We start from the raw sequence: 27,403 nt of genomic DNA, 5'->3' as shown, positions 1-27,403 counted from the left end.
TCATTCATCCATTTAGGAAATACATATTTAATGCCTACTGTGCCATACACCGTTCTAAGTGCTATCAGTAAACAAAATAGAAAACTCTTTATCCCGGGGAAGCTTACATTCCAGAGGGGTGGAGGGAGAGGGGAAGGGGGCAGATAGTACTTTTTCATAGATGTATCATATAATTCTATATAATAAAAGCCTAATATGCTGTGTCCGATCGTCCGTTCAATCAAAGCATAGTATGCTAATGATATGCTAAGGCCACTCAACCACTCGCTATTAAGTTCATTATATATCATTTTGCTGAGCAAAATTTTAACACAATTTTCAAAAATAAAGTTGAAATAAGACCAAGGCTGTGAGTTAACCGTAAAATAAATCAACCACAAAATTAAAATCAACCAAAGTGCTCCAGGCTAGTTTTTAAAAAATATTTTTGAAAAATCAAGCGTTTTAAAAATACTTTTTAAAATATATATATATAATTGATTTTTTTACACAGAGGAAGGGAGAGGGAGAGAGAGCTAGAAACATCGATGAGAGAGAAACGTCAATCAGCTGCCTTCTGCACACCCTCCACTGGGGATGTGCCCACAACCAAGGCATATGCCCTTGACCAAAATCGAACCTGGGACTCTTCAGTCCACAGGCCGACGCTCTATCCACTAAGCCAAACCAGTTAGAGCTTAAAAATACTTTTTACCAAACTAATTAGCTATAGTGAGGTAAAATGTTTAAAAGTGAGAAAAACTATTTAAAAGTTAAGTGTAGATCCAAGGCTTACCATGAATCTGTGAGTGAGATGCGAAGGTGTAGAACCTGACTGAAATGGCTTTTGCCGGGGAGTTGGCATTGGCCCATCATATAATGGCTTTGGGATGTTACAAGTGGTAGGTTGTAAATGCTTTCTGCTTGATCATCTTCCTCCTTCTCTTTCAGAAGACTAGAACCAGTTTTTAGCATTGTAATATCTAAAATACAAAAGATTATAATTAGAGAACCATAAATACCAATGACCCGGAAAAAGAAAAGCATGATTAAATCTAATAAGCTTTTCAGTCAAACTTTGTAATTCCAACAGGCTATTTGCCTTTCACTTTGTTAACATTTGCAGTGATGGTGCAAAAGCATTGGAGGGTAAAACTACTGGTGCCTTAGCATTAATCAAGTCAGGAGCACCAATCTATTAGTGGTCAATGCATTGTTAACCATCACTCAATTACAGCAAAAATATAATTTTATTAAATCTTGATCACTGCACAAATTTTTAAAAAATGTTCTCTGTGTTAAAATAAAAAGTGTACATAAATATAATGGTTGTCTCAAAAAAATAAAAGCATTTCAGCAATTGAGTTGTAAGCTGAATTGATTTTTTTCATGAAACACCATTGTTACTTAAAAAAATGTCAGATAAACTATAGTTATGCAGACCTGGGTCTTTGGCAAACATTTTCTTGAAAATGAATAACTGATAGAATTTGTGACCAATGATAAAATTTGAGCTTACAAACAAAAATCAAAATATTGGAAAACTTGTATCCATGGTACCATGAGCTTGATTGCTTCCCAATATTTAAAAACTTCTGTTGAGATTGGTGATGATACTAACAAATATATTTTGGATAATGCATTCATATTAGGAAGGTCCAAAAACCTCAGTGAACCAGTATTTACCAAATTAGCAATGCATATGCTACAAAGTCAAACATGGTAAAAGATCAATTCAAAGCTCAAGTTAGACCAATGGATTTTTTAATAAATATTTTTATTGTTTTTATTCATTTCAGAGAGGGAGGGAGAGAGGGAGAGGGGGAGGGGGAGGGAGAGGGAGGGAGGGAGAGAGAGAGAGAGAGAGAGAGAGAGAGAGAGAGAGAGAGAGAGAGGAACATCAGTGATGAGAGAGACTCACTGATTGGCTGCCTCCTGCATGGCCCCTACTGGGGATCGAGCCTGCAACCCAGGCATGTGCCCCTGACCAGAATTGAAACCGAGACCTTTCAGTCCGCAGGCTGACTATCTACCCACTGATCCAAACCAGCTAGGCAGACCAATGGATTTTAATGTAACAGGGTTAAAAAGTTCATTGAAAAGTTTTCAAGCCCTGGCTGAATAGCTCAGTTGGTTAGAGCATGGCTCCGATATGCCAAGGTTGTGGGTTCGATTTCCAGTGAGGGCATATACAAAAAGCAACCAATGAATGCATAAACTAGTGGAACAACAAATCGATATTTCTCTCTCCCTCTCTCTCAAAAATCAATAAATTTAAAATAAAAGTTTTCAGATTTCATATTGCAAATAATATTTAAGAAGCTTTCATGTGTTTTTTTGGTGCAGCAGCAAAGAAGAATATCCACACTTATTTGAATAGGCTATTAAAATACTTCTTCCTTTTCAAACTACATACTTGTGTGGGACTAATTTTTCTTCATAAACTTCCAGCAAAAACAATATATAGCGGTACAAGGAGCTCTTGAGACCAAATCATTCTTAAATGATTCTGTTCTATAAACCCAATAACATTTAAATGCAGCACAATTTACCACTGTACATTGGCATTTTACTTAACATTGAAATGTATTACTTTAGTATGTAAGTTGTTAGAACAGGCACTTTATTTGAAGGGCTTTAATTACAATCTCAATTTCTTTAACAGATACAGTACTATTCAGGTTATCTATTTCTTCCTGAGTTAACTTGGGAATTGGTATCTTTCAAAGAATTTGTGCACTTCATCTAACTTGTTGAATTTATGGGCGCAAAGTTGCTAGTAATATTCCATTATCCTTATTATATTATGTGAGCTACATACGTAATTTTAAATTTTCTAATATCCATATTTTAAAAATTAAAAACATGGATAATTAATTTTAATAATATATTGCATCTAAAATATAATTTTAGCATGTACTAATGTAAAAAATGATTAAGATATTTTGTCCTTTTTTCATATTATTCTTGAAAATTTGGTTGCATTATACACTTAACATCACTTCTTAATTTAAACTAGCCACATTTCAAGTGCTCAATAACCACATGTGGCTAGTGGTTACCTTTTGGATAGTGTAGATCTATAGGATCTACGGTGTTGAACCCTTTTTCAGCACTTATATCAGTAATTTGTGTTTTCTCTTTCTTTCTTGATCAGTCAGGATAGAGATTTATCAATTTTATTGATCTTTTCAAAGAAATAGCTTTTTATTTAATTGACTTTTTAAATAGTTTATTATTGACAATTTCATTGAATTCTGCTTTTTATTATTTCCTTTCTTTTGCTTGCTTAGGGTTAATTTCCTCTTCTCTTTCTAATTTGCTAAGGCAAAAACTTAGCTCATTGACTTTAAATAAAAGTTTTAATAAAAATTGAGATTGATCAGCAGGATAGATCATCACATCCACAAGTCAATTCATACCAACTGAGTTTTCATCATCTTCTAGGAAGTGACTTCGCTGTCTAGGACGACCTGAAGCCAGCATGATGTCATCATCCTCATCATCATTTATAATCCCTTTTGAAAAAGAGGGGGTCTCAACTGTATTGTCATTTAGAAAATCACCAGCATTACTTGTATCATCTCCATCAAAAAGATCATTGTAATCTTTTTCCACTCTGCTAGATACCTTGAACAAATGAATACAAATTAGAAAATATTAGTGAACTATTTTGATAAGCTCAATTACTCAAAAGGCAATCTTTTAAAATGCACCTATAAACTCTATTAAGCAATGCCCTGGAAGAATAATTAATTAGTAAGTGTATGTATGAGGATTACATTTATATAAGACTTAGTCCTTATCTTAAATGCCTTGTAGTCTATGAATGAGCCAGGAGTGTGGAATAGAGTGTGCATATACCCAAATACCAGGCAAGTTTTACTCCCCAAAAGTCATTCCCCAAAAAAGAAGTCACCAACAAGTCCCTAATTATGACATTCTTTCATTTACTTTTATTTTGAACAAAATACTACTTAGGTAAGATATATTTACTCTAAATTACCTCAGTTAAGGCTAGTTTTGTTTATTTTGTTCTGATCCCTGTGAGGCATGAGAATGGCCCCCAATAGTCTCTGATGATTCTGTCTCTGGAGCCGGCAGCCCCTACTCCTTTCCAAGTCTTTCTTAGAGTCCTTGCTGATGGAGACTGCACCTGTACTGATGATCTTGGGGTCCGGATCTCCATTCATGTTCATGTTCTTATGCTTAGTATAGGTTCTCTATGTAAGGAGCGTATTCTTCAGGAGATAAATTCTTGAGCCAGTAATCCAGGTCCACCTTGTACTGTTTCTGCGGCTCCTCAGCTGCTTCTTATAATGCTCCTTCCAGCTCTGCAGGATGTGCTGCCAGTGTCTGCCAACTTCCACCATGTGCTCGGGGCAGGTCTTGCAGTTCCTTATTCGACCACAAATCCTTCATTGGGGGCTTCTTGGGCTCTCTATGGAATTTCATCTTCTCGGAATAAAAGTTTTTAGGGGGAAACTTCACTTTCACATTTTCCTAAAACGTCTTTTGGGCTTTGGTTGGGCTCTTTTTGAGGACAACAGATTTCTTGGAGTTCCAGATTAGATCAGGGTGGTCATTCCTAAACTGAGCCAGTTTTCCCTCAAACTCCTTTCTCCTTCTGGAAAGTGAATATATTTCAGCTTCATTTGCTCTGGGAGCTTCTTGTATTTCTCAAACAAGACCTTGGTCAGTTCCTGGTTCCTGAGTTTGTGGTGCATTTAGGAGTACTGGAGCTGTTTCTCCTTGAGTTAGTGGAGGCAAGCAGTCAGGGGCTTCATGGGTAAGTTGGAATGTTTCTTGTGATTTTTTGCTTTTGTAGGATTTTTTAACACATTCTTTAACTTCCAGAACTCATTCTTTCAAAGTATGAATCTTTCTCAAATTATAAGACATTTCTAACCATTTAAGTTTGCACATTTCTCCAGAAAAGTTGCTTTTTCCCAGTCCATCTGTGACTGGATTGTTTTGAATGTGTGGTTGTCATTGGGTAGAAGGTTATCCTCGATGCATTTCTCTCTTTTTTAAAATCTTTATTGTTGAGATTATTACAGGTGTTCCTCTCCCCCACCCCCATCCCCACCCCTGCACTGCCCCAGGCCTTTGCCATCCTATTGTCTGTGTCCATAGGTAATGCATATATGCATAAGATCTTTGTTTAATCTCTTCCCGGCCCCCCACCCCCCTTCCCTCTGAGAATTGTCAGTCTGTTCCATTTCCATGCCTCTGATTCTATTTTACTCACCAGTTTATTCTGTTCATTAGATTTCTTATTTATTTTGATTTTTAGATTCAATTGTTGATAGGTAAATATTTGTTGCCATTTTGTTGTTCATATTTTTTATCTTTTTCTTCTTCCTCTTCTTAAAGAATACCCTTCACACATTTCATGCATTTCTATAGCTTTATAATGTCTTTACATAGTTGTCTTGGTTTTTAGGCAATGCCATCTTTAAGTCTTTGGGCCACTTACATGGTTCTAGCAGTCAAGACACCTTAGCACAGTGGTTCTCAACCTTCCTAATGCCACGACCCTTTAATACAGTTTCTCATGTTGTGGTGACCCCCAATTTCATTGTTACAAATTGAACATAATTAAAGCATAGTGATTAATCACAAAAACAATATGTAATTATATATGTGTTTTCCGATGGTCTTAGGCGACCCCTGTGAAAGGGTCATTCGACCCCCAAAGGGGTCGCAACCCACAGGTTGAGAACCGCTGCCTTAGCATAATCTCAAACTTGTTCAAACTTTCCTGATGAATTATTTCTGGATGTCTTACAGGGTGTATGACTCTAAGTTTCTGGTGTTTGAAGGATATTATTATAAATTTATTGAAAGAAGATGTCAGATTACTCAGATCTTTCATGAGACAATGTTTCCTTCACTCCATAGAAGAAGCTTCCCTGGACCACTCTAGCTCTCTAGAAACTGTGTTCATCTTCCAACCGCAAAGCTACTAAAGTCACATGAATTTTTCTTGATCTTCCTTTTTTGATCTCTAATTCATTTAATCCTCACAATAACTCTAGACGCTGGCATTACTCCTATTCTCATTTTACAGATGTAATATATTATGATTCTGTTTCTTTTCTTTTACAACTTTTTGTTTTTCCTGGAGTTAAGAATCTTCTCTCTCTTTAGGTTTTTTTCTTGAACAAATTTTCCTAAGATTCCAAACCTCCTGACTAAAAAGCATTAAGACTGGTTGACATTGCTCTGGGACCCAAGTATAAAAAGTGAACTGGGAACTTCAACATTTCAGCATATACACTTTTACTTAATCCCTTTCAGTACAGTATGCCTAGACCAAAGGCCTTTTCTCGCTTTTTTTTTTTTAAAGATAAGATCAGTAATCTTATTATTTTAAAAGATAAGATCAGTAATCTTTTTATTATTATTATTATTATTAACTAGGGGCCTGGTGCATGAATTCATGCATGGGTGGGGGATGTGGGAGGTTGGCCGGCCAGCCCCACCTCCTGGTCAAACTCCAGGTTGAGGGGATAATTTGCATATTAGCCTTTTATTATATAGGACTTGAGAGAGAGAAATCAATTTGTTGTTCCACTTATTTATGCATTCATTGGTTGATTCTTGTATGTAGCCTGACTGGGGATCGAACCCGTAACCTTGGCATATTGGGATGATGCTCAAACAAGCTGTGCTACCCAGTCAGGGTGACTTTCTCTATTTTACCTTTATTAAAGAATAAATCTCTGGCATTCTACCAGAATGTGTATGGGGATGAGGGAGGGGAATTATCCAGGCTGTGCACACTGATATTGAGACACTGATATCTACTTGCTTGTTTTCAGCCCTACTTTTAGAAGTACCTAGTGCTATGAAATTCTCAGTCTTTGAGGAGTCATCTAGGCAAGCCGAACTAGACCTGTTTTACTCAACTGACATCTTAGAATTCAACTTTTTGAAAAGGTAAAGGTAGTCTCCAATCATGCTTCTATTTTCCAGCTTCCAAAATAGTTACCATCTTCACTTCAACTGTCTTCCTTAACCTTATGGGATTATGCATTTTTAAAAATTCCTTTAGTGTAGTTTTAATGGGGGTTTGAGGTATCAGGTATCAGGTTTCTGAGCAGAAATAAGAGTCTACAATCTTCAGCTGGAAGACCAAGACTTGAAATATGAATGGGTGTATCTGCCAGGCAGGGAGAATAATGAACAAAAGCAAGGAAGTATAAAACAAGGTGGACTGACTTGCTTTTTCCTTTCTCTCTCTCTTTTTTTTTGGTTTTATTTATTTTTCAAGATGGACTGTTTAAAGCAAGCCTTCAAAAGGACTGCATGGCTAAGCATAAGAGGTAGATGGGGAATTCTAAAAGTTAAGGCTAATTCAGAGCAGAAAAAGTTTATAGGCTAAAACTAAGTTACAATTATTAACCTAATTTTTACCTATGAAATATTTACAAGCATACCTCATTTTATTGTGCTTCATAGATAATGCATTTTTTACAAATTGAAGGTAAAGACCCTCCATTAGCAAAAACATTATAACACACTGAAGGCTCAGAAGATGATTTACAATTTTTAGCAGAAAAGTATTTAACTAACAATCCTGAAAATACCTAGATAGGAAAACAGTATTTCACAAAGGTGTTTCTTAGAAAGTCAAGGGATATTAATAGGCACTATATGGAGGAAAAAACAGCTTCTTAGTAAAATATATTTGGAAAACATTAGGTTAAACAACTTTAAACAGTTTTCTTTATTACAGAATCATTACCGAGTATCTAATATAGTTACATGAATTGTAATTTTCCAAGAAAGTAATGTAGTTTGTGATGCTTTCCAAATCTACATAACCACAGAAAGACACTGAAGAAACTGTTCTACCATATTACTTATTACCTTACTGCTTGGTATCTTTCCATTAGAGTTACAAACATTCTCCAGGAGCCCTAGATTTCCTTCTGCATCAGTATAAGCTATTCGACCACAAGTAGGATGCCAGGCCAGGCCACAAATTGCATAACCTTTCTCATGTTTCACCCTAAAAATTAAAAAGTAAGTTCTTAAGGCACTGTCAAGAAAAATATAAACTATGCATTTCTTTAGGTAAATTTTTGTTAGAAAATATTAAATGGTAGTAATTACATATGATGCCAATAGGTACTTGAATTATCGGGGGAATCAGTTTGTAAATTATAATTGTCAAAAACTATGCTATAAACCTAAAGCTAATATACAACTGTAATTTAAAAATGATATTTAAAAAATAAAATGGTCAAATAAAACAATCAATAAATACTTACTGACTTTAGAGAGAAATATCAATTTGTTGTTCCACTTATTTTTGCATTCACTGATTGATTCTTATATGTATCCTGACTAAAGAACACACCCACAATCTTGGGGTATCATGATGATACTAACCAACTGAGCTACTCAGCCAGGGCCAAAACAATCAATAAATCTTACCTAATAATAGACAAACATGTAAATTGACCATACCTTCGCTACTCTAACCAGCCAATCAGGAGAGTATGCAAATTAACCTAAAATGGCGGTTAATTTGTATATGTAGGCTCCAAGCGGTGGAGCGAAGCGTGATGGCCCAGAGGCCGGCGGAGCAGCGAAAACCTCACGGCCGCGGGGCCCACAGAGCAGCGAAAGCCTCATGGTCCCTAGACTGGCTCCGGCTGGAGCCCAGCCAGAGCGAAGGCCTGGGTGCCGGGTGCTGGAGGAAAACTGGTGCCAGCAGCCAGGGGAAAGGAAGGCCTATTGCACGAATCTCTAGTAATAATAATAAAAGCATAATATGCAAATCGACCAAACAGCCAAACATCGGAACGACCGTCCAGACAACCACGCTATGACACCCACTGGTGCCAGTCCAGCCAAGGCAGGTGTGATGCGATTGGTCGGGACCCAGCCATCAACCCATGATGGCCCCATAGAAGGAGGCCCAGGCCTCCAGCCGGCAGGGCAATCAATTGGGGGGGACTCCATGATCGCCTCAAAAAGGGAGGCCCAGGCTACCCCACGGCGGCACTGCAGCGGGTAGCCTGAGCCTCCCTCTGTGGGGGCGATCCATCATGGAGCCCCAGCCAGGTGGACGGGGCCTACCTCTTTGGGGCAATCCATCATGGAGCCCCACGATGGATCGCCCCGCAGAGGGAGGCCCAGGCTACCTAGCCGGTGACGCTGCAGCAGGTGGGTGGGGCCTGCCTTTGCAGAGCGACCGATCGCGGGGCTCCCGGACTATGAGAGGGCACAGGCCCAGCTGAGGGAACACTCCCCCCCCGCCCCCCCCCCGCCCAGTGCACAAATTTCGTGCACCGGCCTCTAGTCAATAAATAAAAAGGTTTAAATGACCTTTGATGAACTAGTAGGTTTTTGTTTGCATTTTGACAATCTAATAATTACAAATTTGAAATGTTTCATAAGACAAACAAAAGTCTAATTAAAATAAGCAAGAAAGAGAAAAAAGATACATTGAATCATACCTTTCCATGCACTCTTTGGTTTCCACATTCCAAACTATAATTGAACCATTAATACTCCCTGCAGCTAAATATTGCCCACAAGGAGACCAGGTTACTACATTGAGGGTCTATAAAGAAAAACAATAAATGACAATTTTGTATAATTTGAAATTAAACACTTACCTTATAAAATTCTAATTTTTATAACCCTTATTCAATATATTCCAGGTAACTTCTAATTAGGTCTGAAGACAAAGCTTGCTTACTTCTTTCTTTTTCAATAAGTTTCAACTATTACAAGCAGCTATTAATTTATCATGAGAAAATTATACTGGCACAATTTTAAAAGCAAAATCTAGAAAAATGTTATTATCCTGGAGAGAGAGATAACACAAGGTATTCTGTTAGCAGTCACTATCAAGATAAAGAGAAGTAGAAGTGAAGTGAACCTTAGTAAGCCATTGCTCAACTACTTGTCCTCTGTTTCCTTAACTGCAAAATGGGTGTGTGAGAGAGTGAGAGTGAGAGAGAGAATACAGACCAAAAACTTTTCCTGCTCTAAAATTGTAGAGTCTATGATCACAAGTCTCAGTACAACTCATTTAAAAATAAAGGTCAAATACTGCTAACATGAGAATAACTTCTAATACTATGTTAGGGTTAAATTTGAGTTCTTAAAAATTAAAAGATTTTTCTTATCAAATTTCTCAAAGAAAAGCTGTCTAGTTATTGGCTAAATGAAGAAAGACTAAGGGGAAGAAGATGGACACATACACAACAGACTGGAATTCTCCATTTCTAACAACATTTAACTGAAACTGTATTTAGGCAAAGTATGCATTAAATATTCCCTTTATCCTACTGAAAGTGTCACTTACAAAACCTACCTGAGAGATGAAATTATCTGAAAGATCAAATTGATTATTCCAAGTTTCTCTTCTATATAGCTTAACAGATTTTTCCACAGGAACTGCTAGTAACTATTAGAAAAGATAAACCGATTAAACAAAAGTTTACGTTAAATTAAATTGAAAGAGAAAAAAGGCAGAAAATTCATCCCAAGCTTACACAACATTAGAGTAAATTTGTATTTTAACTGGCAACTAACAAAACTCAGAAAATTACTTAAAATTTTGATAAGCAAAGAATGGGTGATAGTCACTCTACTGCTTGCACTGAAAAACAGAATGCTTGTTACTATGTTTTTAATACTACTTTTTAAGGTATCTAAGGCCTTTGGATCTAAAAATTTATCTCATTTATTAGAAGAAAAGAAATAGAGCCAGAATACTTGAAAAATTTAAGAAAAGGAAATGTATCTTCCTATGTATTCTTCCAAAGAAATAGACTAGAAGAAATTTAAAATGGTATACTCTTTTCATGTTGCTTTTGATCTTTGACTATATCATACGTGAAAAATAGACTATCACTATAGCTTCATTTTGTATTCTTTAGTATGAAAGGTTGCATATGTTATCATATTTTAAAAGCCATCTGTATATCTTTTTCTATACTCTATCTGCTCATGTCCTTGTCTTTTTTTTTTTTTGAAGACCTAATTAACTTTATTAAGTGATTCATAAATCTCATGAATTGGGCAGCATCCCATCTAGCAACTAGGAAGGTATTCCCACATCCTTCTCTTTGTATCCTATTGATTTATAAGAAATCTTTATATATTAATGAAGTTAGCTCTCTGTCATATTATTTCAAACTTCCAAGTTTTTCACTTGTCCTTTGGCTCTGAAATATTTTTTATCATACAAAAAGATTTACTTTTTATATTATTAAATTTATTAATCGTCTTTTCTGAAAATTTTCACACATACAGAAAAGTTGACAGGATAAAGCAGATTCACCATGTGGTAGGAAGCCTCCAAGGTCATCCTCAATGGTTCTCACCTCCATGCCCTTTGCCAATATAGTTACTAAATCTCCTTTTCTCCACCTTTACCGTACACTAAATTTCCATATATATTGGATCCATTTCTCTGTTTAATAGGTATCTGTCTAGAGTAGCAAACTTTTAACTCCTACAGCATCATAATATGTTATATCTGACTGGGTTAGTATGAAAGGTTAGTATGAAAGGTTAGACTCCATCATTTTTCTTTTCTAAGATTTTAGTTTTCCATATGGATTTTAGAATCAGCATTATCTGATATCTTACTGATATTTTATATTTTAATGTTGTCCAAACTATAGAATAATTTAGGGAAGAATTAAATCTTTATTTATATAAAAAATTTCCTAAGACTAGGATATATTTTTCTATTTAACAAGTCTTCTTTGAGTCCTCTTGCTAGTATGTTAAAGTTCTCTTTATATAGCTCATCATATTTCTTATAAAATTATACCTAGTTATTTTATCTTTTTTGATACAAAAGTTTTTTTGAAAATAAGTGTTTTATTTTCACCCACTGTATTTTTTAATGGCTATTATTTATATATAGGATTGTTACTGGTTTGTTTTTTTAAAAATGTTTTCATTGATTTTAGAGAGAGAGGAAGGGAGAGGAATAGATAGAAAAATCGATGAGAGACATCAATCGCTGTCTTCTGCACGCCCCCAACTAGGGATGAAGCCCACAACCCGAGCATGTGCCCTGACCACGTATCAAACTAGTGACCTCTTGGTTCATGGGTCAATGCTCAACCACTGAGCCACACTGGCCGGGCTGTTACTGTTTTTGAATATTAATTTTTCTTACAGCTCCCTTAATTTTCCCAGTTCATTTTCTTGGAATTTCCTTATATGCAAGCATTTCATTTGCAGATGAGCATTCTCCTTCCTCCATCCAAACCCACCCATAGCTTTCTAGTGTCTAACTGTATCTGCTAGTACATCTTCAAAATGTTAAATACTGATGGTAAGAGTGGACATAATAAGACTGTTTCCATTAAACATAGATGTAAAGAATATAGAAGTAATTCATTCATGCAAAATGTACTCTTTAAAAAGATTCCTAAAAAGCTGAAATGTTTCTCATAGCATTTCAATATTAATTAGTCAGCCTGGGGCTCAAAAATTTATAATCCAAATAAAATAGTTAAAATTTAAAAACTATTCTCACATTCAAACTTGATAAGAACTGAAACAAATAAATTTTTAAAAGGTTGAAAATTAGTCACTTACCTTCCCACTTTTTGGCTGCCAAGCAAGTCTGCAGATTGATTTTGCATTTATCACATCACTGACCTTTTGTAGCAGTGGCCAACTAATAGCACATGTCTAATTAAAAAAAAAAATTACTTCCCTTTATAAAAATTCTCCCCAAAAGATATGCAGAACTGAATATATTTAATAGGTGGATTCTTCAAATTGATATGTAGTTCATAAAAAAAGGCAAGTTAATTCACGTTCACCTAATTATGACAATGTTTGATTTATCTAAATTACTTTAAGTCTTTCAGAGGTATAAAGTGCTCAAGTTTTAAGTAATTAAATTAAAAGAAACATTTCCTATGTAAAATAAGTAAACTACACTCATTGAACAAACTTTCATATACACAGGCAAAAAAAACAAAACAAAACTTATTACATTAAAATCTTAAAGTGTCTACAAAAATAAACTTCATAGATCAGGAAGAATAAATTGTCTTCTCTGCCAATCTGGAGAGCACTTTCTTCACACCTCCTTTGGAACTTTTGTCAAGAACAAACAAAAACACAAGCAATAAATAAAAAAACAAAAAGAAAAAAAATCTTTTATCAGGTTGGATTAGAATAGTTGTTATGTGAATCCAAACTAAGTGTGGCCCATGCTTTATTTTATTTTATTTATTTGGTTTTTTTTAAAAATATATTTTATTGATTTTTTACAGAGAGGAAGGGAGAGAAATAGAGAGTTAGAAACATCGATGAGAGAGAAACATCGATCAGCTGCCTCCTGCACATTCCCCACTGGGGATGTGCCCGCAACCAAGGTACATGCCCTTGACCGGAATCGAACCCGGGACTCTTGCGTCCGCAGGCTGATGCTCTATCCACTGAGCCAAACTGGTTAGGGCTTATTTTATTTTTGTATCCCAATATCTAGATCCCAACAGATGGCAGTTAGTTTGTAAATAATTAATAATGACTGAATTTCCCTTATTTATAAAACCTAAAAATGAAATTTTCCTGTAATTGAGTAAAAAAGCAATTAGTCTTCAACATTAGATCTTTTGCATTAGATTATGGATATTGATCACAATAACAGTTACTAATGCTACTCAAAAGAAACAAACTATAAAGAAAAAGTATTATTAATTTGACCAAATAATACAATATATAACACTCAATATATTACAGAAATGGGCAAAAGTTTTAAATTCAAATTGATGAGTTTACCTGATCTGAAATTTGCCACACTCTGACAGATCCATCACAACTAGCTGATGCCTGCAGGAATAAAACAATAGATTTGTCTGTAGTTACAACCATAATACTATATGGAAACTGGTTCGATTAATATATCAAAGTGGCTTTTATCAACGGGGTGAAAATTTCTAATTCTCTTACAATTTTAAACATAATAAAGAAAAATGCAAGAAGAGAGAGGAAAATTATTACCAGAAAGACATCCTTAGGATCAAAGGAAAGACTTAAAACAGGGGCTTCATGTCCTCGAAATGTTTTCTGCTGGCTGCAATCCATCACATCTACAACTTTGACTAGAAAGTCACTATGAACAATAAAAGTAAAGTACATGAATAAATGCCAATACAAAAGACTCTCCTAAAAGCTATGATCCAAATATATCAAAATCACAAGAAATTTCATAACTCTTTAAAGCAACTTGTAAAGTCTGACAGCCAGATTTAATGACTGACCTTTTAGTTTTGCTCTATAAAGATACTACAAACACAAGTCCAGATTTCTCATTATGTTAAAATACATATACTTCATAAGTTGCTTCCATAATTACATTTTAGACTTCTATTATTTGCTAATTAATTACAGTCACAACCATTTTTAAAAGAGCTGTACCTTTTACTCCACCTTGGCAACTCAAAAATTACGTATTTTTACTATGACAAATAAACCTCAAAGGAAACCACAAAAATCCTGACTGTACAGGCCCAGTTCTACCTGAAATAATTTTTAAAATCTTCTATCAAATTATCATCTTTTACCAATCTTTTTCATCATTTACCAAATAAGACTGTCTGCAAAGCAATATATATATTTTAATTCATAAGCACAAGTTTGCCCTCAAAAACCTTTACTAGTTAAAGACTTCAATACAAAAATTAAGTGAACAGAGTCATGAAAATGTTACCCTGAAAGCAATGAATGAGACCATTCTGTTTTAACAGAATTATTTCCTTTTCTGATATCAAAGACCCTTACCCAGATCCAGCAGCGATTTTGGTACCATCACTATTAAAGACCACATGATTTGCATTTGTGGTGAAGCGAGTCAATATACCATCTGGAACTCCTTCGGGAAATGTATGGACTTGAACAGTATTGTTAGATACTGCAGTGACCAATTTTCCACTCTAAAAGAAAAATATAAGAAATATTGGCAAGACAAATCCAAATTGATTGGGAATCTCTCCATCGTTAAAATAAAACCAAAACCAAAAAACAACCTTATAAATATGGCACGTATTAAAAAAAAAATTACCAGCATACAATTTTCCTGAAATGTGTATTAGCAAGAAAAATTTATTTGCTGCCTTTAGAAAACTTCACCAGCCAAACATTTAGCCTCTGATTTTTCTTTTACTTCTGGTTAAGAAAAATATTTCATTAGTATTTTTATGGAGTTCCAAGTGTCATTTTAAAAAAAAGACATAGGAGAGCTTTTCAGAGAAAACACAGCTAGTCTGAGTGAGGGATGAGCACATTAAAAGATATAGCCACAAGGGTCACACTAAAATAATTACATGTCTTTCTGGAATAGGATAAAATCTAAATGCAGAATCCACAGCAGAATCCACAGCACCTTCTTAAAAACACTAAATAGCCCTAGCTAATGTGGCTCAGTTGGTTGAGCATCATCCTGTGTACTGAAAGTTCACCAGTTCAATTCCTGGTCAGGGCACATACCCAGGTTGTGGGTTCAATCCCAGATTGCAGCTAGAGCGGGAGGCAGCCAATCGATATTTCTCTCTCATATTGATGTTTCTCTTCCTCTTCCTCTCCCTCTCTCGCTCTCCCTCACCTTCTCTAAAAGCAATAAAAATATATTTTAGCCCTGGTCGGTGTGCCCAATGATGTCAGTCTATGCACTGAAGGGTCGTGGGTCAATTCCAGTCAAGGGAACGTACCTCAGTGGCAGGCTCGATCCCTGCTGGGCATGTGCAGGAGGCAACTAATCGATGTGTCTCTCTCAGATTGATGTTTTTCTCTCTCCACCTCTCCCCTTCCCTTCCAATCTCTCTAAAAATCAGTGGAAAAATATCCCCAGGTGAGGATTAACAAAAAAGAAAACAACTAAGTACACAGAAAATCTCAGGCTTCTAAATGATCAGCAAATACCACTGTTTTGCAGAGTTTTTAGCTAAGAGTCATAAAAGATTAAGGATCTGCCCCAGTACTATAGTTTGATTACTTTGCAAAAAAAGAGATTAAGTCCCAACATACTAAATCATAGCCTACCAACCCAATAGAATTTTTGATTAACCATATGGTCAATTTATTAATTTTGATTAAATGACAACCACTTATAAACAAACTATTCAAGTTTGTTAATAAATATCCTCTATCATATAGCAATACGTCTCAGCCACATTTGCACATTTAGGACCCTTAGCCTACCCATAGCACCTGCTTCCACTCCAGTGGAAAGAGAACTTGATAAGAATGACATGTTACCAAACAGCAAAATTTGGGAGAATGCATACATCTGTTTGAATAACAGTACAGATGTTTCAAATTTAAACTGTAATTATACATTTATCAAGTTCAATTACTGGAAGACTAGTGAAAAGTACTATTTATGCCTACATTATAACTACTGTAAGTAATTAAACAATCCACAATAAATTCATAAGGTTGAAGCAAAGCTGAAAATAATCTAAATGTGAAAACAAGAAGAGAATCAACAAAAAACTATAACCAATTTAAGACAACACTGATGATGCTAAATGTTCTTTGGCAAAACTACAGATACACTAACTATTCACGTGTGCACATCTACAAGAATTTTGCAACCTGGCTGTGCATTTCTTGCAGACAGATTTCTTAGTAGAGTACTGATTAAGTACCCTTAGCTCTAATAAAAAATATTGGTAACTCTTTAACAACATGATAACTAGCCCTGTATTAATATTAAAGTATATAACTGTACTCATTTACCTGAAAGACCTGAATATAGAATTGAAGTCATTCTCTAACAAATCTACTGGGAAACCAAATCACTATCAGTACTCTGTCAATTAGTAAAAGTTTGAAAAAGAAAAATGGACCAAAAGATCAGGGCTCTGGTTAGATCTGCACAGACCACTCTTCTCCCAGGTGAGTGGTGAGGAATGGAACCCAGCAGAGGATGACCTGAGCTTTAGCCCATTGTGTTCCGTACTATGTCATTTGACCTTACTCTGAATTTTGGTTTTTCCAAGAATAAAATGGAGATAATTCCACATACATCTCCATATTTTTGTTAAAAGGCTCTGACACTTTAAAATACTATGCAAAAGTACTACTACCCACAAACATGTTGATTCATCCACTTTCACTATTTTGGAGGATGATATTTTCTCCAATTTGTTCTCAAATAAAGCATCTAACTGTACTTTCCTATATTGCTGGATAAAAAAAAAAAAGTGTGTTTATAAGAAATTATGTTTTAAATGAAATACACTATAAAACTGTTAACTTTGCATGGCTATTTGGTACTGTCATCTCAATGAAGTCCCATAAACTCTATTCCTAAAGCTAAATAAAACATTTCAGCACTGACTATAGTACTTATAGTGGGCTGAATAATGGCCCCAAAAGACATGTCTAAGTCCTAAGCCCAGGTTACCTGTGAATGACCTTATTTATAAATAGGGTGTTAAGTCAAGGATCAATTCCTGGTCAGGGCACATGACAGTACAATTTTACATCAGTTGCTGTAATTGTTTTTAATACCTTCAAAGCACATGAATATGCCTTTTCTCCAACATTAATGGACTTAGGATCATCATCATCCAAGTCTTCCCAAATCCTCACATCACCATCACTTCCACAAGTCACAATACAACTGTGAAGGAAACATACTCATTAAAAAAAGTCACCCTGTTTTCAGTCTGATTTTTTTAGAATGCTACTTAGGTGGGTTTTTTGTTTTTGTTTTAATAAATTTTATTGATTTTTTACAGAGAGGAAGGGAGAGGGACAGAGAGTCAGAAACATCGATCAGCTGCCACCTGCACGCCCCCCACTGGGGATGTGCCTGCAACCACGGTACATGCCCTTGACCGGAACCGAACCTGGGACCTTTCAGTCCGAAGGCTGACGCTCTATCCACTGAGCCAAACCGGTTAGGGCTAGGTGGTTTTTTTAAAAAATAAAATCAAGATATTAGATAATATGTTTTCTCATTTTACATTCATAAGCCTCAATAACAAAGACTGCTAACCTCCTATGCTGTAAAATAAAAGGTGAGTTTAATGTTCTCTTTAGTTCTTCTTTGGCATACTAGTAAGTCTTTATCTATATATATAAAAAGCCAGCGACCGTAATGCTGTAACGACCAGGATGACTGGTCGCTATGACACCCACTGTGGCCAGTGAACTGGCCTGATCAGGGGGCGGGGCCAGCTGGCCAACTTCCCGCAGCCCCTCCCCCCAGCCAGCCCGGCTCTGATTGGGCCTCAATTGGGGCAGGCTGGCTGGCCAATCTCCCACCATCTCCTCCTCCCGACAGGCCCAGCCCCAATCCGCCCCAATTGGGGCCAGGCCGGCTGGACCCCACCCGTGCATGAATTTGTGCACTGGGCCTCTAGTTTGTAATAATGTAAGAAAGATGAGTATGTAAATCTCTGTAACAGCAGGGATCAGGTCTCCTGTGTTAACCATTGTGTCTTTAGCACACAGCAGTCTGATATATAGGAACTTTGACAAATGTTTGTGGAATGAATAAATAAATGGATGCAAGAGTTCAATTATCCAAAACTGATTATGCAAATGGCTACCTATCGCTCTCAAATCTTATTTTACATATTGTCTTGCAAGTGCTTTTATTCATCCAGTATGTGTCCTATCTACACATACAAAAGCCAATGAAATATAAAAATAATATGAATAATGGCAAAGAGGAGCCATAAAAAGAACTGTGGATGTTCAGAAGAAAAAGATTAATTTCCACTTGGAAAATCAGAAGGGTGGTATTTTCACTGGGAAGTCAAAGGACAAATAGGATACGCTGACATTGGTGAAAAGAGCAGTTTCAAACAGACAAAACACATGAACCAAAGTATGAAGTTAGTAAAGCTGTGGGAGTTTCGCTAGAGCAGACAGTACAGGAAACAGAAAGAAAATGTAGATGGGATCATTCTATTTAGGATAACCTTAATGCCAGAGTGAGGAGCTTGGACTCCCTTCTATAGGAAATAAATAAGAGGACCATAAGTATCAGTTTCCCCAGAATATTCCTGTTTTATGCATCCAGCTGGTTTAGCATTTATCCTTGATTAGTATTAGTTGCATCAAAATTCGTTGGGGTAAGTTTGACAGATCTCTTCTTTGCACTTCCAGCTTTTGTCATGATCCTGTTTTGTAATGTAACAAATGCAATGAATAGAGTTCTCGCTTTAACACATAGGTAAATCTGAAAGACAACTGATGATAACTCATCTCCCCCTTTCCATTCCTTGATGCAAATTAACACCTCCTTTCAAGGACAACAGGTGTTAACTGATAAAAACCAAAATAAGGCCAAATATGAGTCCTTAGGGAAAGTGATTTTTTTCAGTATCCAGTGGTGATGGGAGAAACATTTCATACTGCTGTCCCTACCAACTATTTGGTCTACCAGCCACAGGAGATATACAAAGTTGCAAATGCCAGTTGGTGGGTCCAGTGGGAAATAATAGTAAAGTACAGTGGAATTAACAAGAAATATATGCAGGCCCTAGCTGGTTTGGCACAGTGGATAGAGCATCAGCCTGTGGACTGAAGAGTCCTGGGTTCGATTCCATTCAAGGGCACATGCCATTGTTGCAGGCTCAATCCCCAGTAGGGGGCGTGCAGGAGGCAGCTGATCAATGATTCTCTCTCATCATTGATGTTTCTATCTTTCTCTTCCTCTCCCTCTCTGAAATCAATAAAATATACATATTTTTTTAAAAAGAGAAATATATGCAGGAAACAGTTAAGTAGTCTTTTGGAGAGCTTTTAGAGTAGTTTGAACATTCTTACTACAGTATTTTTGTCATTTACTGTAGAAATAAAAATACTAATTTTATTATTGGCTATACTTTCTAAATTTCACAAAAACAAAAAAACTTTCAGAAGCAATGAACTGGAGAAAAATACTTCAAATACATGTTTAATAAAAAATTAAATATTAAATTTCTGTCTGCTCCTCAAGCACTTGACAATAAAAATGTAACTTGAACAAAATCTTAGTTGACATTTACCATGGGGCCTAGAATGACAACACCAACCACAGGAAAGCAGAAGATAGACAACTCCTGAAGAAGCATCAGCATCTACTTCATAAGTACACAGACTGCCTGAAAACCATGTAGCTGCCCAGTGAGTTTGATCAGGATGAACAAGTCATGATCTTGTCAATCATGACTATGCTGTCCAATAGAACTTTCTGATGATGGAAATGGTTTACATCTGGCTACTGAGCAATTGAAATGAAACTGAGGAACTGAATTTTTAATTTAGTTAATTTTAATTAATTTAAATCTAAATAGCTACAAGTAGCTAGTAACTACTGTACTGGACAATGCAGCATTAAGACAAATGACCAGCCCCAGCTGGTTTGGTTAGTGTCGGCCCATGGACTGAAGAGTCGCAGGTTCTATTCCTGGTCAAGGGCACATACCTCAGTTGCAGGTCCAATCCCTAGCCCCAATAGGAACAAGAGCAGGAGGCAACTAATCGATGTCTCTCTCTCACCTTGATATTTCTCTCCCCTGCCCCCCTTCCACTTAAATCAGTGAAAAAATCCGTCTGAAAATCAGTGAAAAAATATCTGCCAGTAAGGATTTTTTTAAAAACACACACACAAAAAACATTCTAAATCAATTTTGTTCATTTTTCATTCTAAGTTTCCTAGTGCAAGTATGAAAAGTGAAATGATAGCTGTTAATGTGTTGTTTCCATTAGTAAAAGAGCTTTTCAAACAGTTAAATGATATTGGTTTTACATCAATGTCATCAGAGTTTTGAAACAGAAAGTGAGTCAGATTAATTCCAATATTGGTTTAGTTTTCCCTTCATTTTACGGAAACAAAATACAGCTTCATTATGTTGAAAGTGAAACACCTGACATTATTAGGAATTCTATGAAACTTCATTTGAAAAGTTCAATGCTAAAGATAAAATTCTTACTTTTTATAGTAACAATATACATTCTCACAGAGCACAATACTGTAAGAACCATGTTCTTACTAATCTATAAAACACAAATGTACTTGGAACTTGAATTATAATTCATAATTATGCCAAATTAAGCTGTGATAATACACCAATCAAAACAGAAGCCATACTTGTCAAATTTTTAAAAATATATTTTTATTGATTTCAGAAAGGAATGGAGAGGAAGAGAGAGAGAGAACCATCAATGATGAGAGAGAATCACTGAGCAGCTGCCTCTTGCATGCTCCACACTCCGGATTGAGCCCACAACCTGGGTATATGCCCTGACCGGGAATCGAACCATGACCTCCTGGTTCATAGGTCGATGCTCAACCACTGAGCCATGCCTGCTGGGCTAGATTATATATTTAATGTTAAATTATCAATATAAAAGACTTTTTTAATGTTAAATGTCACAAATGTTTTTTAGAAAAAATTGTTTTGAAATAGTTTTTGAATAGAAATGTTATAGACCAAAACAGAATAATTTGCTAATCAATAAATAATTCAAAATATTATCATTTTAATTGCAATTCTCTTGAAATCCTTATCCTCATTCTCAAAAGTGTCCTAATTTAGATGATAAATTAAGAAATCCCCTGTAAGTTTCTGAGAACCAGGACAAATTCTATTAATGCCTTTATCTTCCTTAACACACGTTTAACTACGAAAAGGCAATGATTTCAAAGGCATTTCTCACCATCTGGATTCTCTACCCTCACAGAGCAACATTGTTCCCTATCAGACCACCCCTCCTTAACCTTTCCATTGGGCCTCATGAGATTCATGGTCAGGCACCAGCAAAATTTCTATATCATTAGCTCTTTTTCTGAACATTCCTCTAAGGACACTGCTTCCTCTTAAGCCCTCTTAAATTAATGCCTTTATCTTCCTTAACACACGTTTAACTACGAAAAGGCAATGATTTCAAAGGCATTTCTCTCCACTTGCATTCTATTGCCACACCCTCCTTTTAAAAATAAAATCTTTTTACAAGTTTGAAACTGCCATCAGACCACCTATAGATTCTTAAAGGGAAATATCCCTAGTTCCCTAAGAATTTTTAGCACAAGGTTCATTGTTATGCAACCCAAGTGTTAAGCCCTCTTAAGTGATGGCTGATTTCTTTTCTACATCCCTCTGGGGCCTAGAGGTAGGCCTTCCATGCATTTCATTCATTTCCACTTGCATTCTATTGCCACACCCTCCTTTTAAAAATAAAATCTTTTTACAAGTTTGAAACTGCCATCAGACCACCTATAGATTCTTAAAGGGAAATATCCCTAGTTCCCTAAGAATTTTTAGCACAAGGTTCATTGTTATTTTCTAACACTATTCCTATTATTCTTCGTGTTTTCAACATCCATATAGGTGAAACCTTCTGATACTCGATCTTGCCCTCTGCCCCATCTCAGACTCCCATAGTGATAGACTAGATTTTGTCTTTACCAATAGCAACTGCTCCACAATCTCAACTTCAATCATCCAAATCACTTATCTTTTCACCTGGCACCCTTAATATCCTAACTCCTATTAGGATCTACAATCTAATGAAACTACCTTTTCACTGTCTCTCCTTTCAAGTTCTCACATCCCTCCTAAACTGGCTTAGATTCCATAGTCTGTTACTAAAATCACTCCTCTGCATCACCCTCAAAACCCTCAGCCCTCTTTGACTTTGTCATACTTACCAGGCAAAATCCCAACCTTGGTTATATCCAACTCTCTGCCTATTAAAAAAATTTGCACTTGCAGAACTAAGTAAGGCTGAAAAAACAAATAACCGAGTTATATGTCTCGCTTTAAATTTATGATCACTAACCTGAAGTAGGCTTGTATTGCTGCACAGCAATCCCACTATATTCCGTGATTCATTCAATTTTCCATTTCTTCTAACTATCTCTCTCATATCTATTTCTCTTGTTTCAAACCTACACCTCCTCCCCACTTTCAACTGATGACTTCATGTCCTATTCACTGAGAAAACAGAAGCAATCTATAGAAATTGTCCACATGTTCTCCCCATCCCTTTTAGAAGCCCCTTCCCTCCACATGAATTTGATCATGCTCCTCCTACATTTGGCCAATCTCTCCCTCTAGTACCCAATATACTAGCCCCACACCCAATCAGGACATCACTCCAGCAATCTTCCTCCTTTCTACTATGAAATCAAGTTATCCCTCTCTATGGGATCATCTCCACTCATATATATGCTGTAATCTTTCTCATTTTATAACAAAACAAAAATCTTTCCTGACCCCACATTCCTACCCAATTATCCTCATTCTTTGAGTGCCAGACCCACTAACTCCAAATCCTCCCTTTCCATTCTCTTGATTCTACTGCAACAAGGTTTTCTTTTTTTTTTTTTTTTAATTGATTTGAGAGAGAGAAAGAAGAAAGGAGGTAAGGAGCCCTGACCGGTTTGGAGGTAAGGAGAGAGGGAGAGAGAAAGAGACATCAATTTTGTTGTTTCACTTTTTTATGCATTCATTAGTTGCTTCCTGGATGTGCCCTAACCGGAGATCAAACCTACAACCTTGGAGTATCAGAATGGCACTCTAACCAACTGAGCAACCTGACCAGGGCAAGGATTTCATTCTTACCATTCCATTAAAAAGCTCAAAATCATCCATGTCCTCCACAACACTAAAGCTAATGGTGAATTCTCAGTCCTGTATTTGACCCACCAGCAATATTTAACATAGTTTATTATTTCCTCCTCAAAATGCTTACTTCATTTCGCTTCTAGACATCATTCTTATATCTTGGTTTTCTATTTTCCTTGCCAGCCCTTCTTGATCTCTAAATATTTTTAATTGTTCCAGGGCTTAGCCCTTGATTCTTTTTTCTTAATTGCATTCATTCCTTCCCTAGGTGATGCCATCCAAGTTCATAGCATTAAATACCATCTCTATATTGGCAACTCCCACATTTAGATTTCCAGTCAAGACCTCAGTCCTGAATTCCAGAAGGCATCAGCTCAAGATGTAGATTTCTATCTCTAGTTCACATTTCTTCTCTGAGCTTTAGACCCGTTTACTCAGCTGGCTACTTCTCTCATTGAATATCTCAAAGACATTCTACACTAAATCATGTCCAAAATCATGTCCAATCTCCATCCCCCTTCTACCTCTGAAATATGCTCCTCTCCAAGCTTTTTAAACATCTGTGAATGGCACCATTACTTCCCCATCTAGAATCACAGATGTTATCCTAGACACCTCCCTTTTCTTTGTCCTTAATAGCCAATCCATCCTGTTGATTTCACCTTTTAAAAAATATATATATTTTTATTGATTTCAGAGAGGAAGGGAGAGGGAGAGAGAGATAGAAACATCAATGATGAGAGAGAATCATCAATCAGCTGCCTCCTGCATGCCTCTTACCGGAGATTGAGTCTACAACCCAGGCATGTGCCCTTGACCAGAATCGAACCCAGGACTCTTCAGTCCCCAGGCCAACGCTCTATCCACGGAGCCAAAGCAGCTAGGGCTGATTTCACTTTTTAAAGATTTCCTGAATGTATCCTGTTTTCTACATACCCATGTCTACTCTAGTCTGAGCTTCCATTACATGAACCAGACTAAGACAGATACCTTCTAATAGTCTCTCTGCATCCACTCCTACTCCTTTTCTTCCATGCATCCTCTCAAAAACAAGAGTCTGGCCCTAGCCGGTTTGTCTCAGTGGATAAAGCGTCAGCCCACAGACTGAAGGGTCCAGATTCAAGTCTGGTCAAAAGCCTATACCTTGGTTGCAGGCTTGATCCCTGGCCCTGGTCAGGACTCATGAGGGAGGCAACCAATCGATGTGTCCCTCTGTCCCTCCCCCACTGTTCCACTCTCTCTAAAAATCAATGGAAAAAATATCCTCTGATGAGGATTAACAATAACAACAACAAAAATAAGAGTCTGATCATATCTCCTCTCTGTTTCAAATCTTTAGTATCTTCCTACCATATGAAGTCAAGATTCCTTAATAAAGCTCAAAAGGCGTTGGATAGGACGCCTACCTTCACAGATTCATCTCATGTCAATCTCTGCATCACTATCCACATTTTAGCATCACTAGCTTTCCTTCAGTTCTTTGAGCATACCACAGTCCCTATTCCCACGGGGCCTTTACACATGGTGTTCCCTCTTCCTTGAACGCCAACACCACCACCCCACTGCCACCACCTATCTCTTTATACTTAATTACTACTCAGTCTTCAGATCTCATCTCAAAAAACACTTCCTCATGCCCTGGCCAGGTAGCTCAGTTGGTTAGAGCATCACCCTGATAGACCACGGTTGCAGTTCCAATCCCCGTTCAGGGCACATATAATTATCAACCAATGAATTCATAAATAAGTGTAATAACAAATCAACGTTTCTCTCTCTCAATTTAAATAAATAAAAAGAAATACTTCCTCAGAGAAGCCTTCCCTGCCTCTTCAAACTAGATCAACTCTCCTTCATTTAGGCTTATCATTGCGCATATCATTTCATACTTCTGAGTGTAATTCTAAATGTACATTTATTTTATGTGATTAATTTGTGCTCGGTGTCAATCTGAAAAGGCCTTAAAGTCAATGAAGGAAAAGACTGTGCTTCGTTAACATGATTGTATCTCTAGCTCTCAGTGGAATAGCCATGTAAACATTTTTTTCAATGAAAAAAAATCAACATAGGTGTGACAGAGGAAGCCACAGAATTAGACAGTGCTGCATAGGAGTGGGATTTAGAAAGATAAAAGGGACCACAATAGCCCTAACCGGTTTGGCTCAGGGGATAGAGCGTCGGCCTGCAGACTCAAGGGTCCCAGGTTCGATTCCAGTCAAGGGCATGTACCTTGGTTGCGGGCATATCCCCAGTGGAGGGTGTGCAGGAGGCAGCTGATCAATGTTTCTCTCTCATCGATGTTTCTAACTCTCTATCCCTATCCCTTCCTCTCTGTAAAAAAATCACTAAAGTATATTAAAAAAAAATGGGGGACCACAATAGCCCTGGACAGGTGGCTCAGTTTGTTGAAGGGTCCTCCCTACACCAAAAGGTGGCAGGTTAGATTTCCGGTCAGGACACATACCTAGGTTATGGGTTCGATGCCCCACCACCCCTTCCCCCCGCAACTCTCTTCTTCCCTCCCTTCCTCTCTCTTTAAAAATCAATGAAAACATATCCTTGGGTGAAGATTTAAAAGGAGGTGGGGGTGGGACCAGAATAACCCTGGGAAAATATCACCATAGGGACTAAGCAGAGGAAATAAATTAGGGTGGGGGGGAACCATCAGAAAGTTAAAAACAACAAAAAAGGAAACAGCATCACAATAGCCAAGGGAGGATAAAATACAAAAAAGATAGAAGGGGCCACTGAATTTGACAAGTAGGCACCTACCAATCCGACAGAATAATCAGTGACGTGAGATGCTGTGAGGAATTGAACAGAGGTGAAATAGAGAGGAAAGCCCGCGTCTTTCCAACTCCCCTGGAAGCAAGATTTTAAACTCATCAACTTTTTTTTTTTTTATATCCTTCAACTACCAAGACAGTCCGTATAGAACAGTGGTTCTCAACCTTCCTAATGCCGCGACCCTTTAATACAGTTCCTCATGTGGTGGTGACCCCCAACCATAAAATTATTTTCGTTGCTACTTCATAACTGTAATTTTGCTACTGTTATGAATCGTAATGTAAATATCTGATATGCAGGATGTATTTTCATTGTTACAAATTGAACATAATTAAAGCATAGTGATTAATCACATAAACAATATGTAATTATATATGTGTTTTCCGATGGTCTTAGGCGACCCCTGTGAAAGGGACGCTCGACCCCCGAAGGGGGCGCGACCCACAGGTTGAGAACCGCTGGTATAGAATAATAAATCTAAGGAAAATATGTGTGCCATTTTATATTTCAACCTTATTTCTCTATATTGGTACGAGTCATGTTAGGCTGACTGCTTATCTAACATATAAGACTAAATGTTCTAATATTTACACCTGAAACGTTTTTTTTTGCTTCTCAAAGTACTTTACCTCCCCGAATCGTCAAAACAGACATCCGTGTGTCCCTCTGTATGTCCGTATCTCATCGGCTTCTGTGTGGCAGGCATCTCTTCCTTCGCCTCCCTGGAAATGTTTTATCACATCTAGTATTATTTTAAAGACGAAAAAGCCGGGGGCTGGTGGGCAAGGGGGTGAGCCTCCCCACGGGCATGCTCCCGGCAGCTCCTCTTCCCCCACCCGAAGGGCACAAACAGAAAAAACAAATGGAGGGTCTGTCAGACAGTAATCCTGGAAGAGGACACTCTTCTCTCTGGCGCGAGTAGCGAGAGAAAGACTCACCAAGCCGCCTGAGCCTCCACGACAGGAGAGAGGACAGGCAACACCCGGCGCGCGGACGCTTCCCGCGCTCGGAGCGCTCGCCACACTGCGCCTGCGCCGCCCCGCCCACGCCCGGCGCTAATC

At 37.1% G+C, this 27,403-nt stretch overlaps 1 protein-coding gene across 1 annotated transcript in view; it reads right to left on the bottom strand.

The window, feature by feature from the left end:
- WDHD1 (WD repeat and HMG-box DNA binding protein 1) overlaps positions 1-27,353 on the bottom strand; it is a 54,620-nt gene extending 27,267 nt beyond the window's left edge. The window contains 13 exon segments of the mRNA XM_006096950.3: positions 776-864; positions 867-962; positions 3,402-3,609; positions 7,858-7,999; positions 9,456-9,562; positions 10,322-10,414; positions 12,571-12,666; positions 13,768-13,818; positions 13,990-14,101; positions 14,770-14,921; positions 17,503-17,614; positions 26,972-27,064; positions 27,281-27,353. Coding sequence (XP_006097012.1) covers positions 776-864; positions 867-962; positions 3,402-3,609; positions 7,858-7,999; positions 9,456-9,562; positions 10,322-10,414; positions 12,571-12,666; positions 13,768-13,818; positions 13,990-14,101; positions 14,770-14,921; positions 17,503-17,614; positions 26,972-27,048 — 1,335 coding nt within the window. The 5' untranslated portion in view covers positions 27,049-27,064; positions 27,281-27,353.
- Positions 27,354-27,403: the final 50 nt, after the last annotated feature.

This window comes from Myotis lucifugus, unplaced genomic scaffold (genome assembly GCF_000147115.1).
Source record: "Myotis lucifugus unplaced genomic scaffold, Myoluc2.0 scaffold_191, whole genome shotgun sequence".
In the NCBI taxonomy this organism is placed as follows: Eukaryota; Metazoa; Chordata; class Mammalia; order Chiroptera; family Vespertilionidae; genus Myotis; species Myotis lucifugus.
This window is presented reverse-complemented; position numbering and strand designations above follow the sequence as displayed.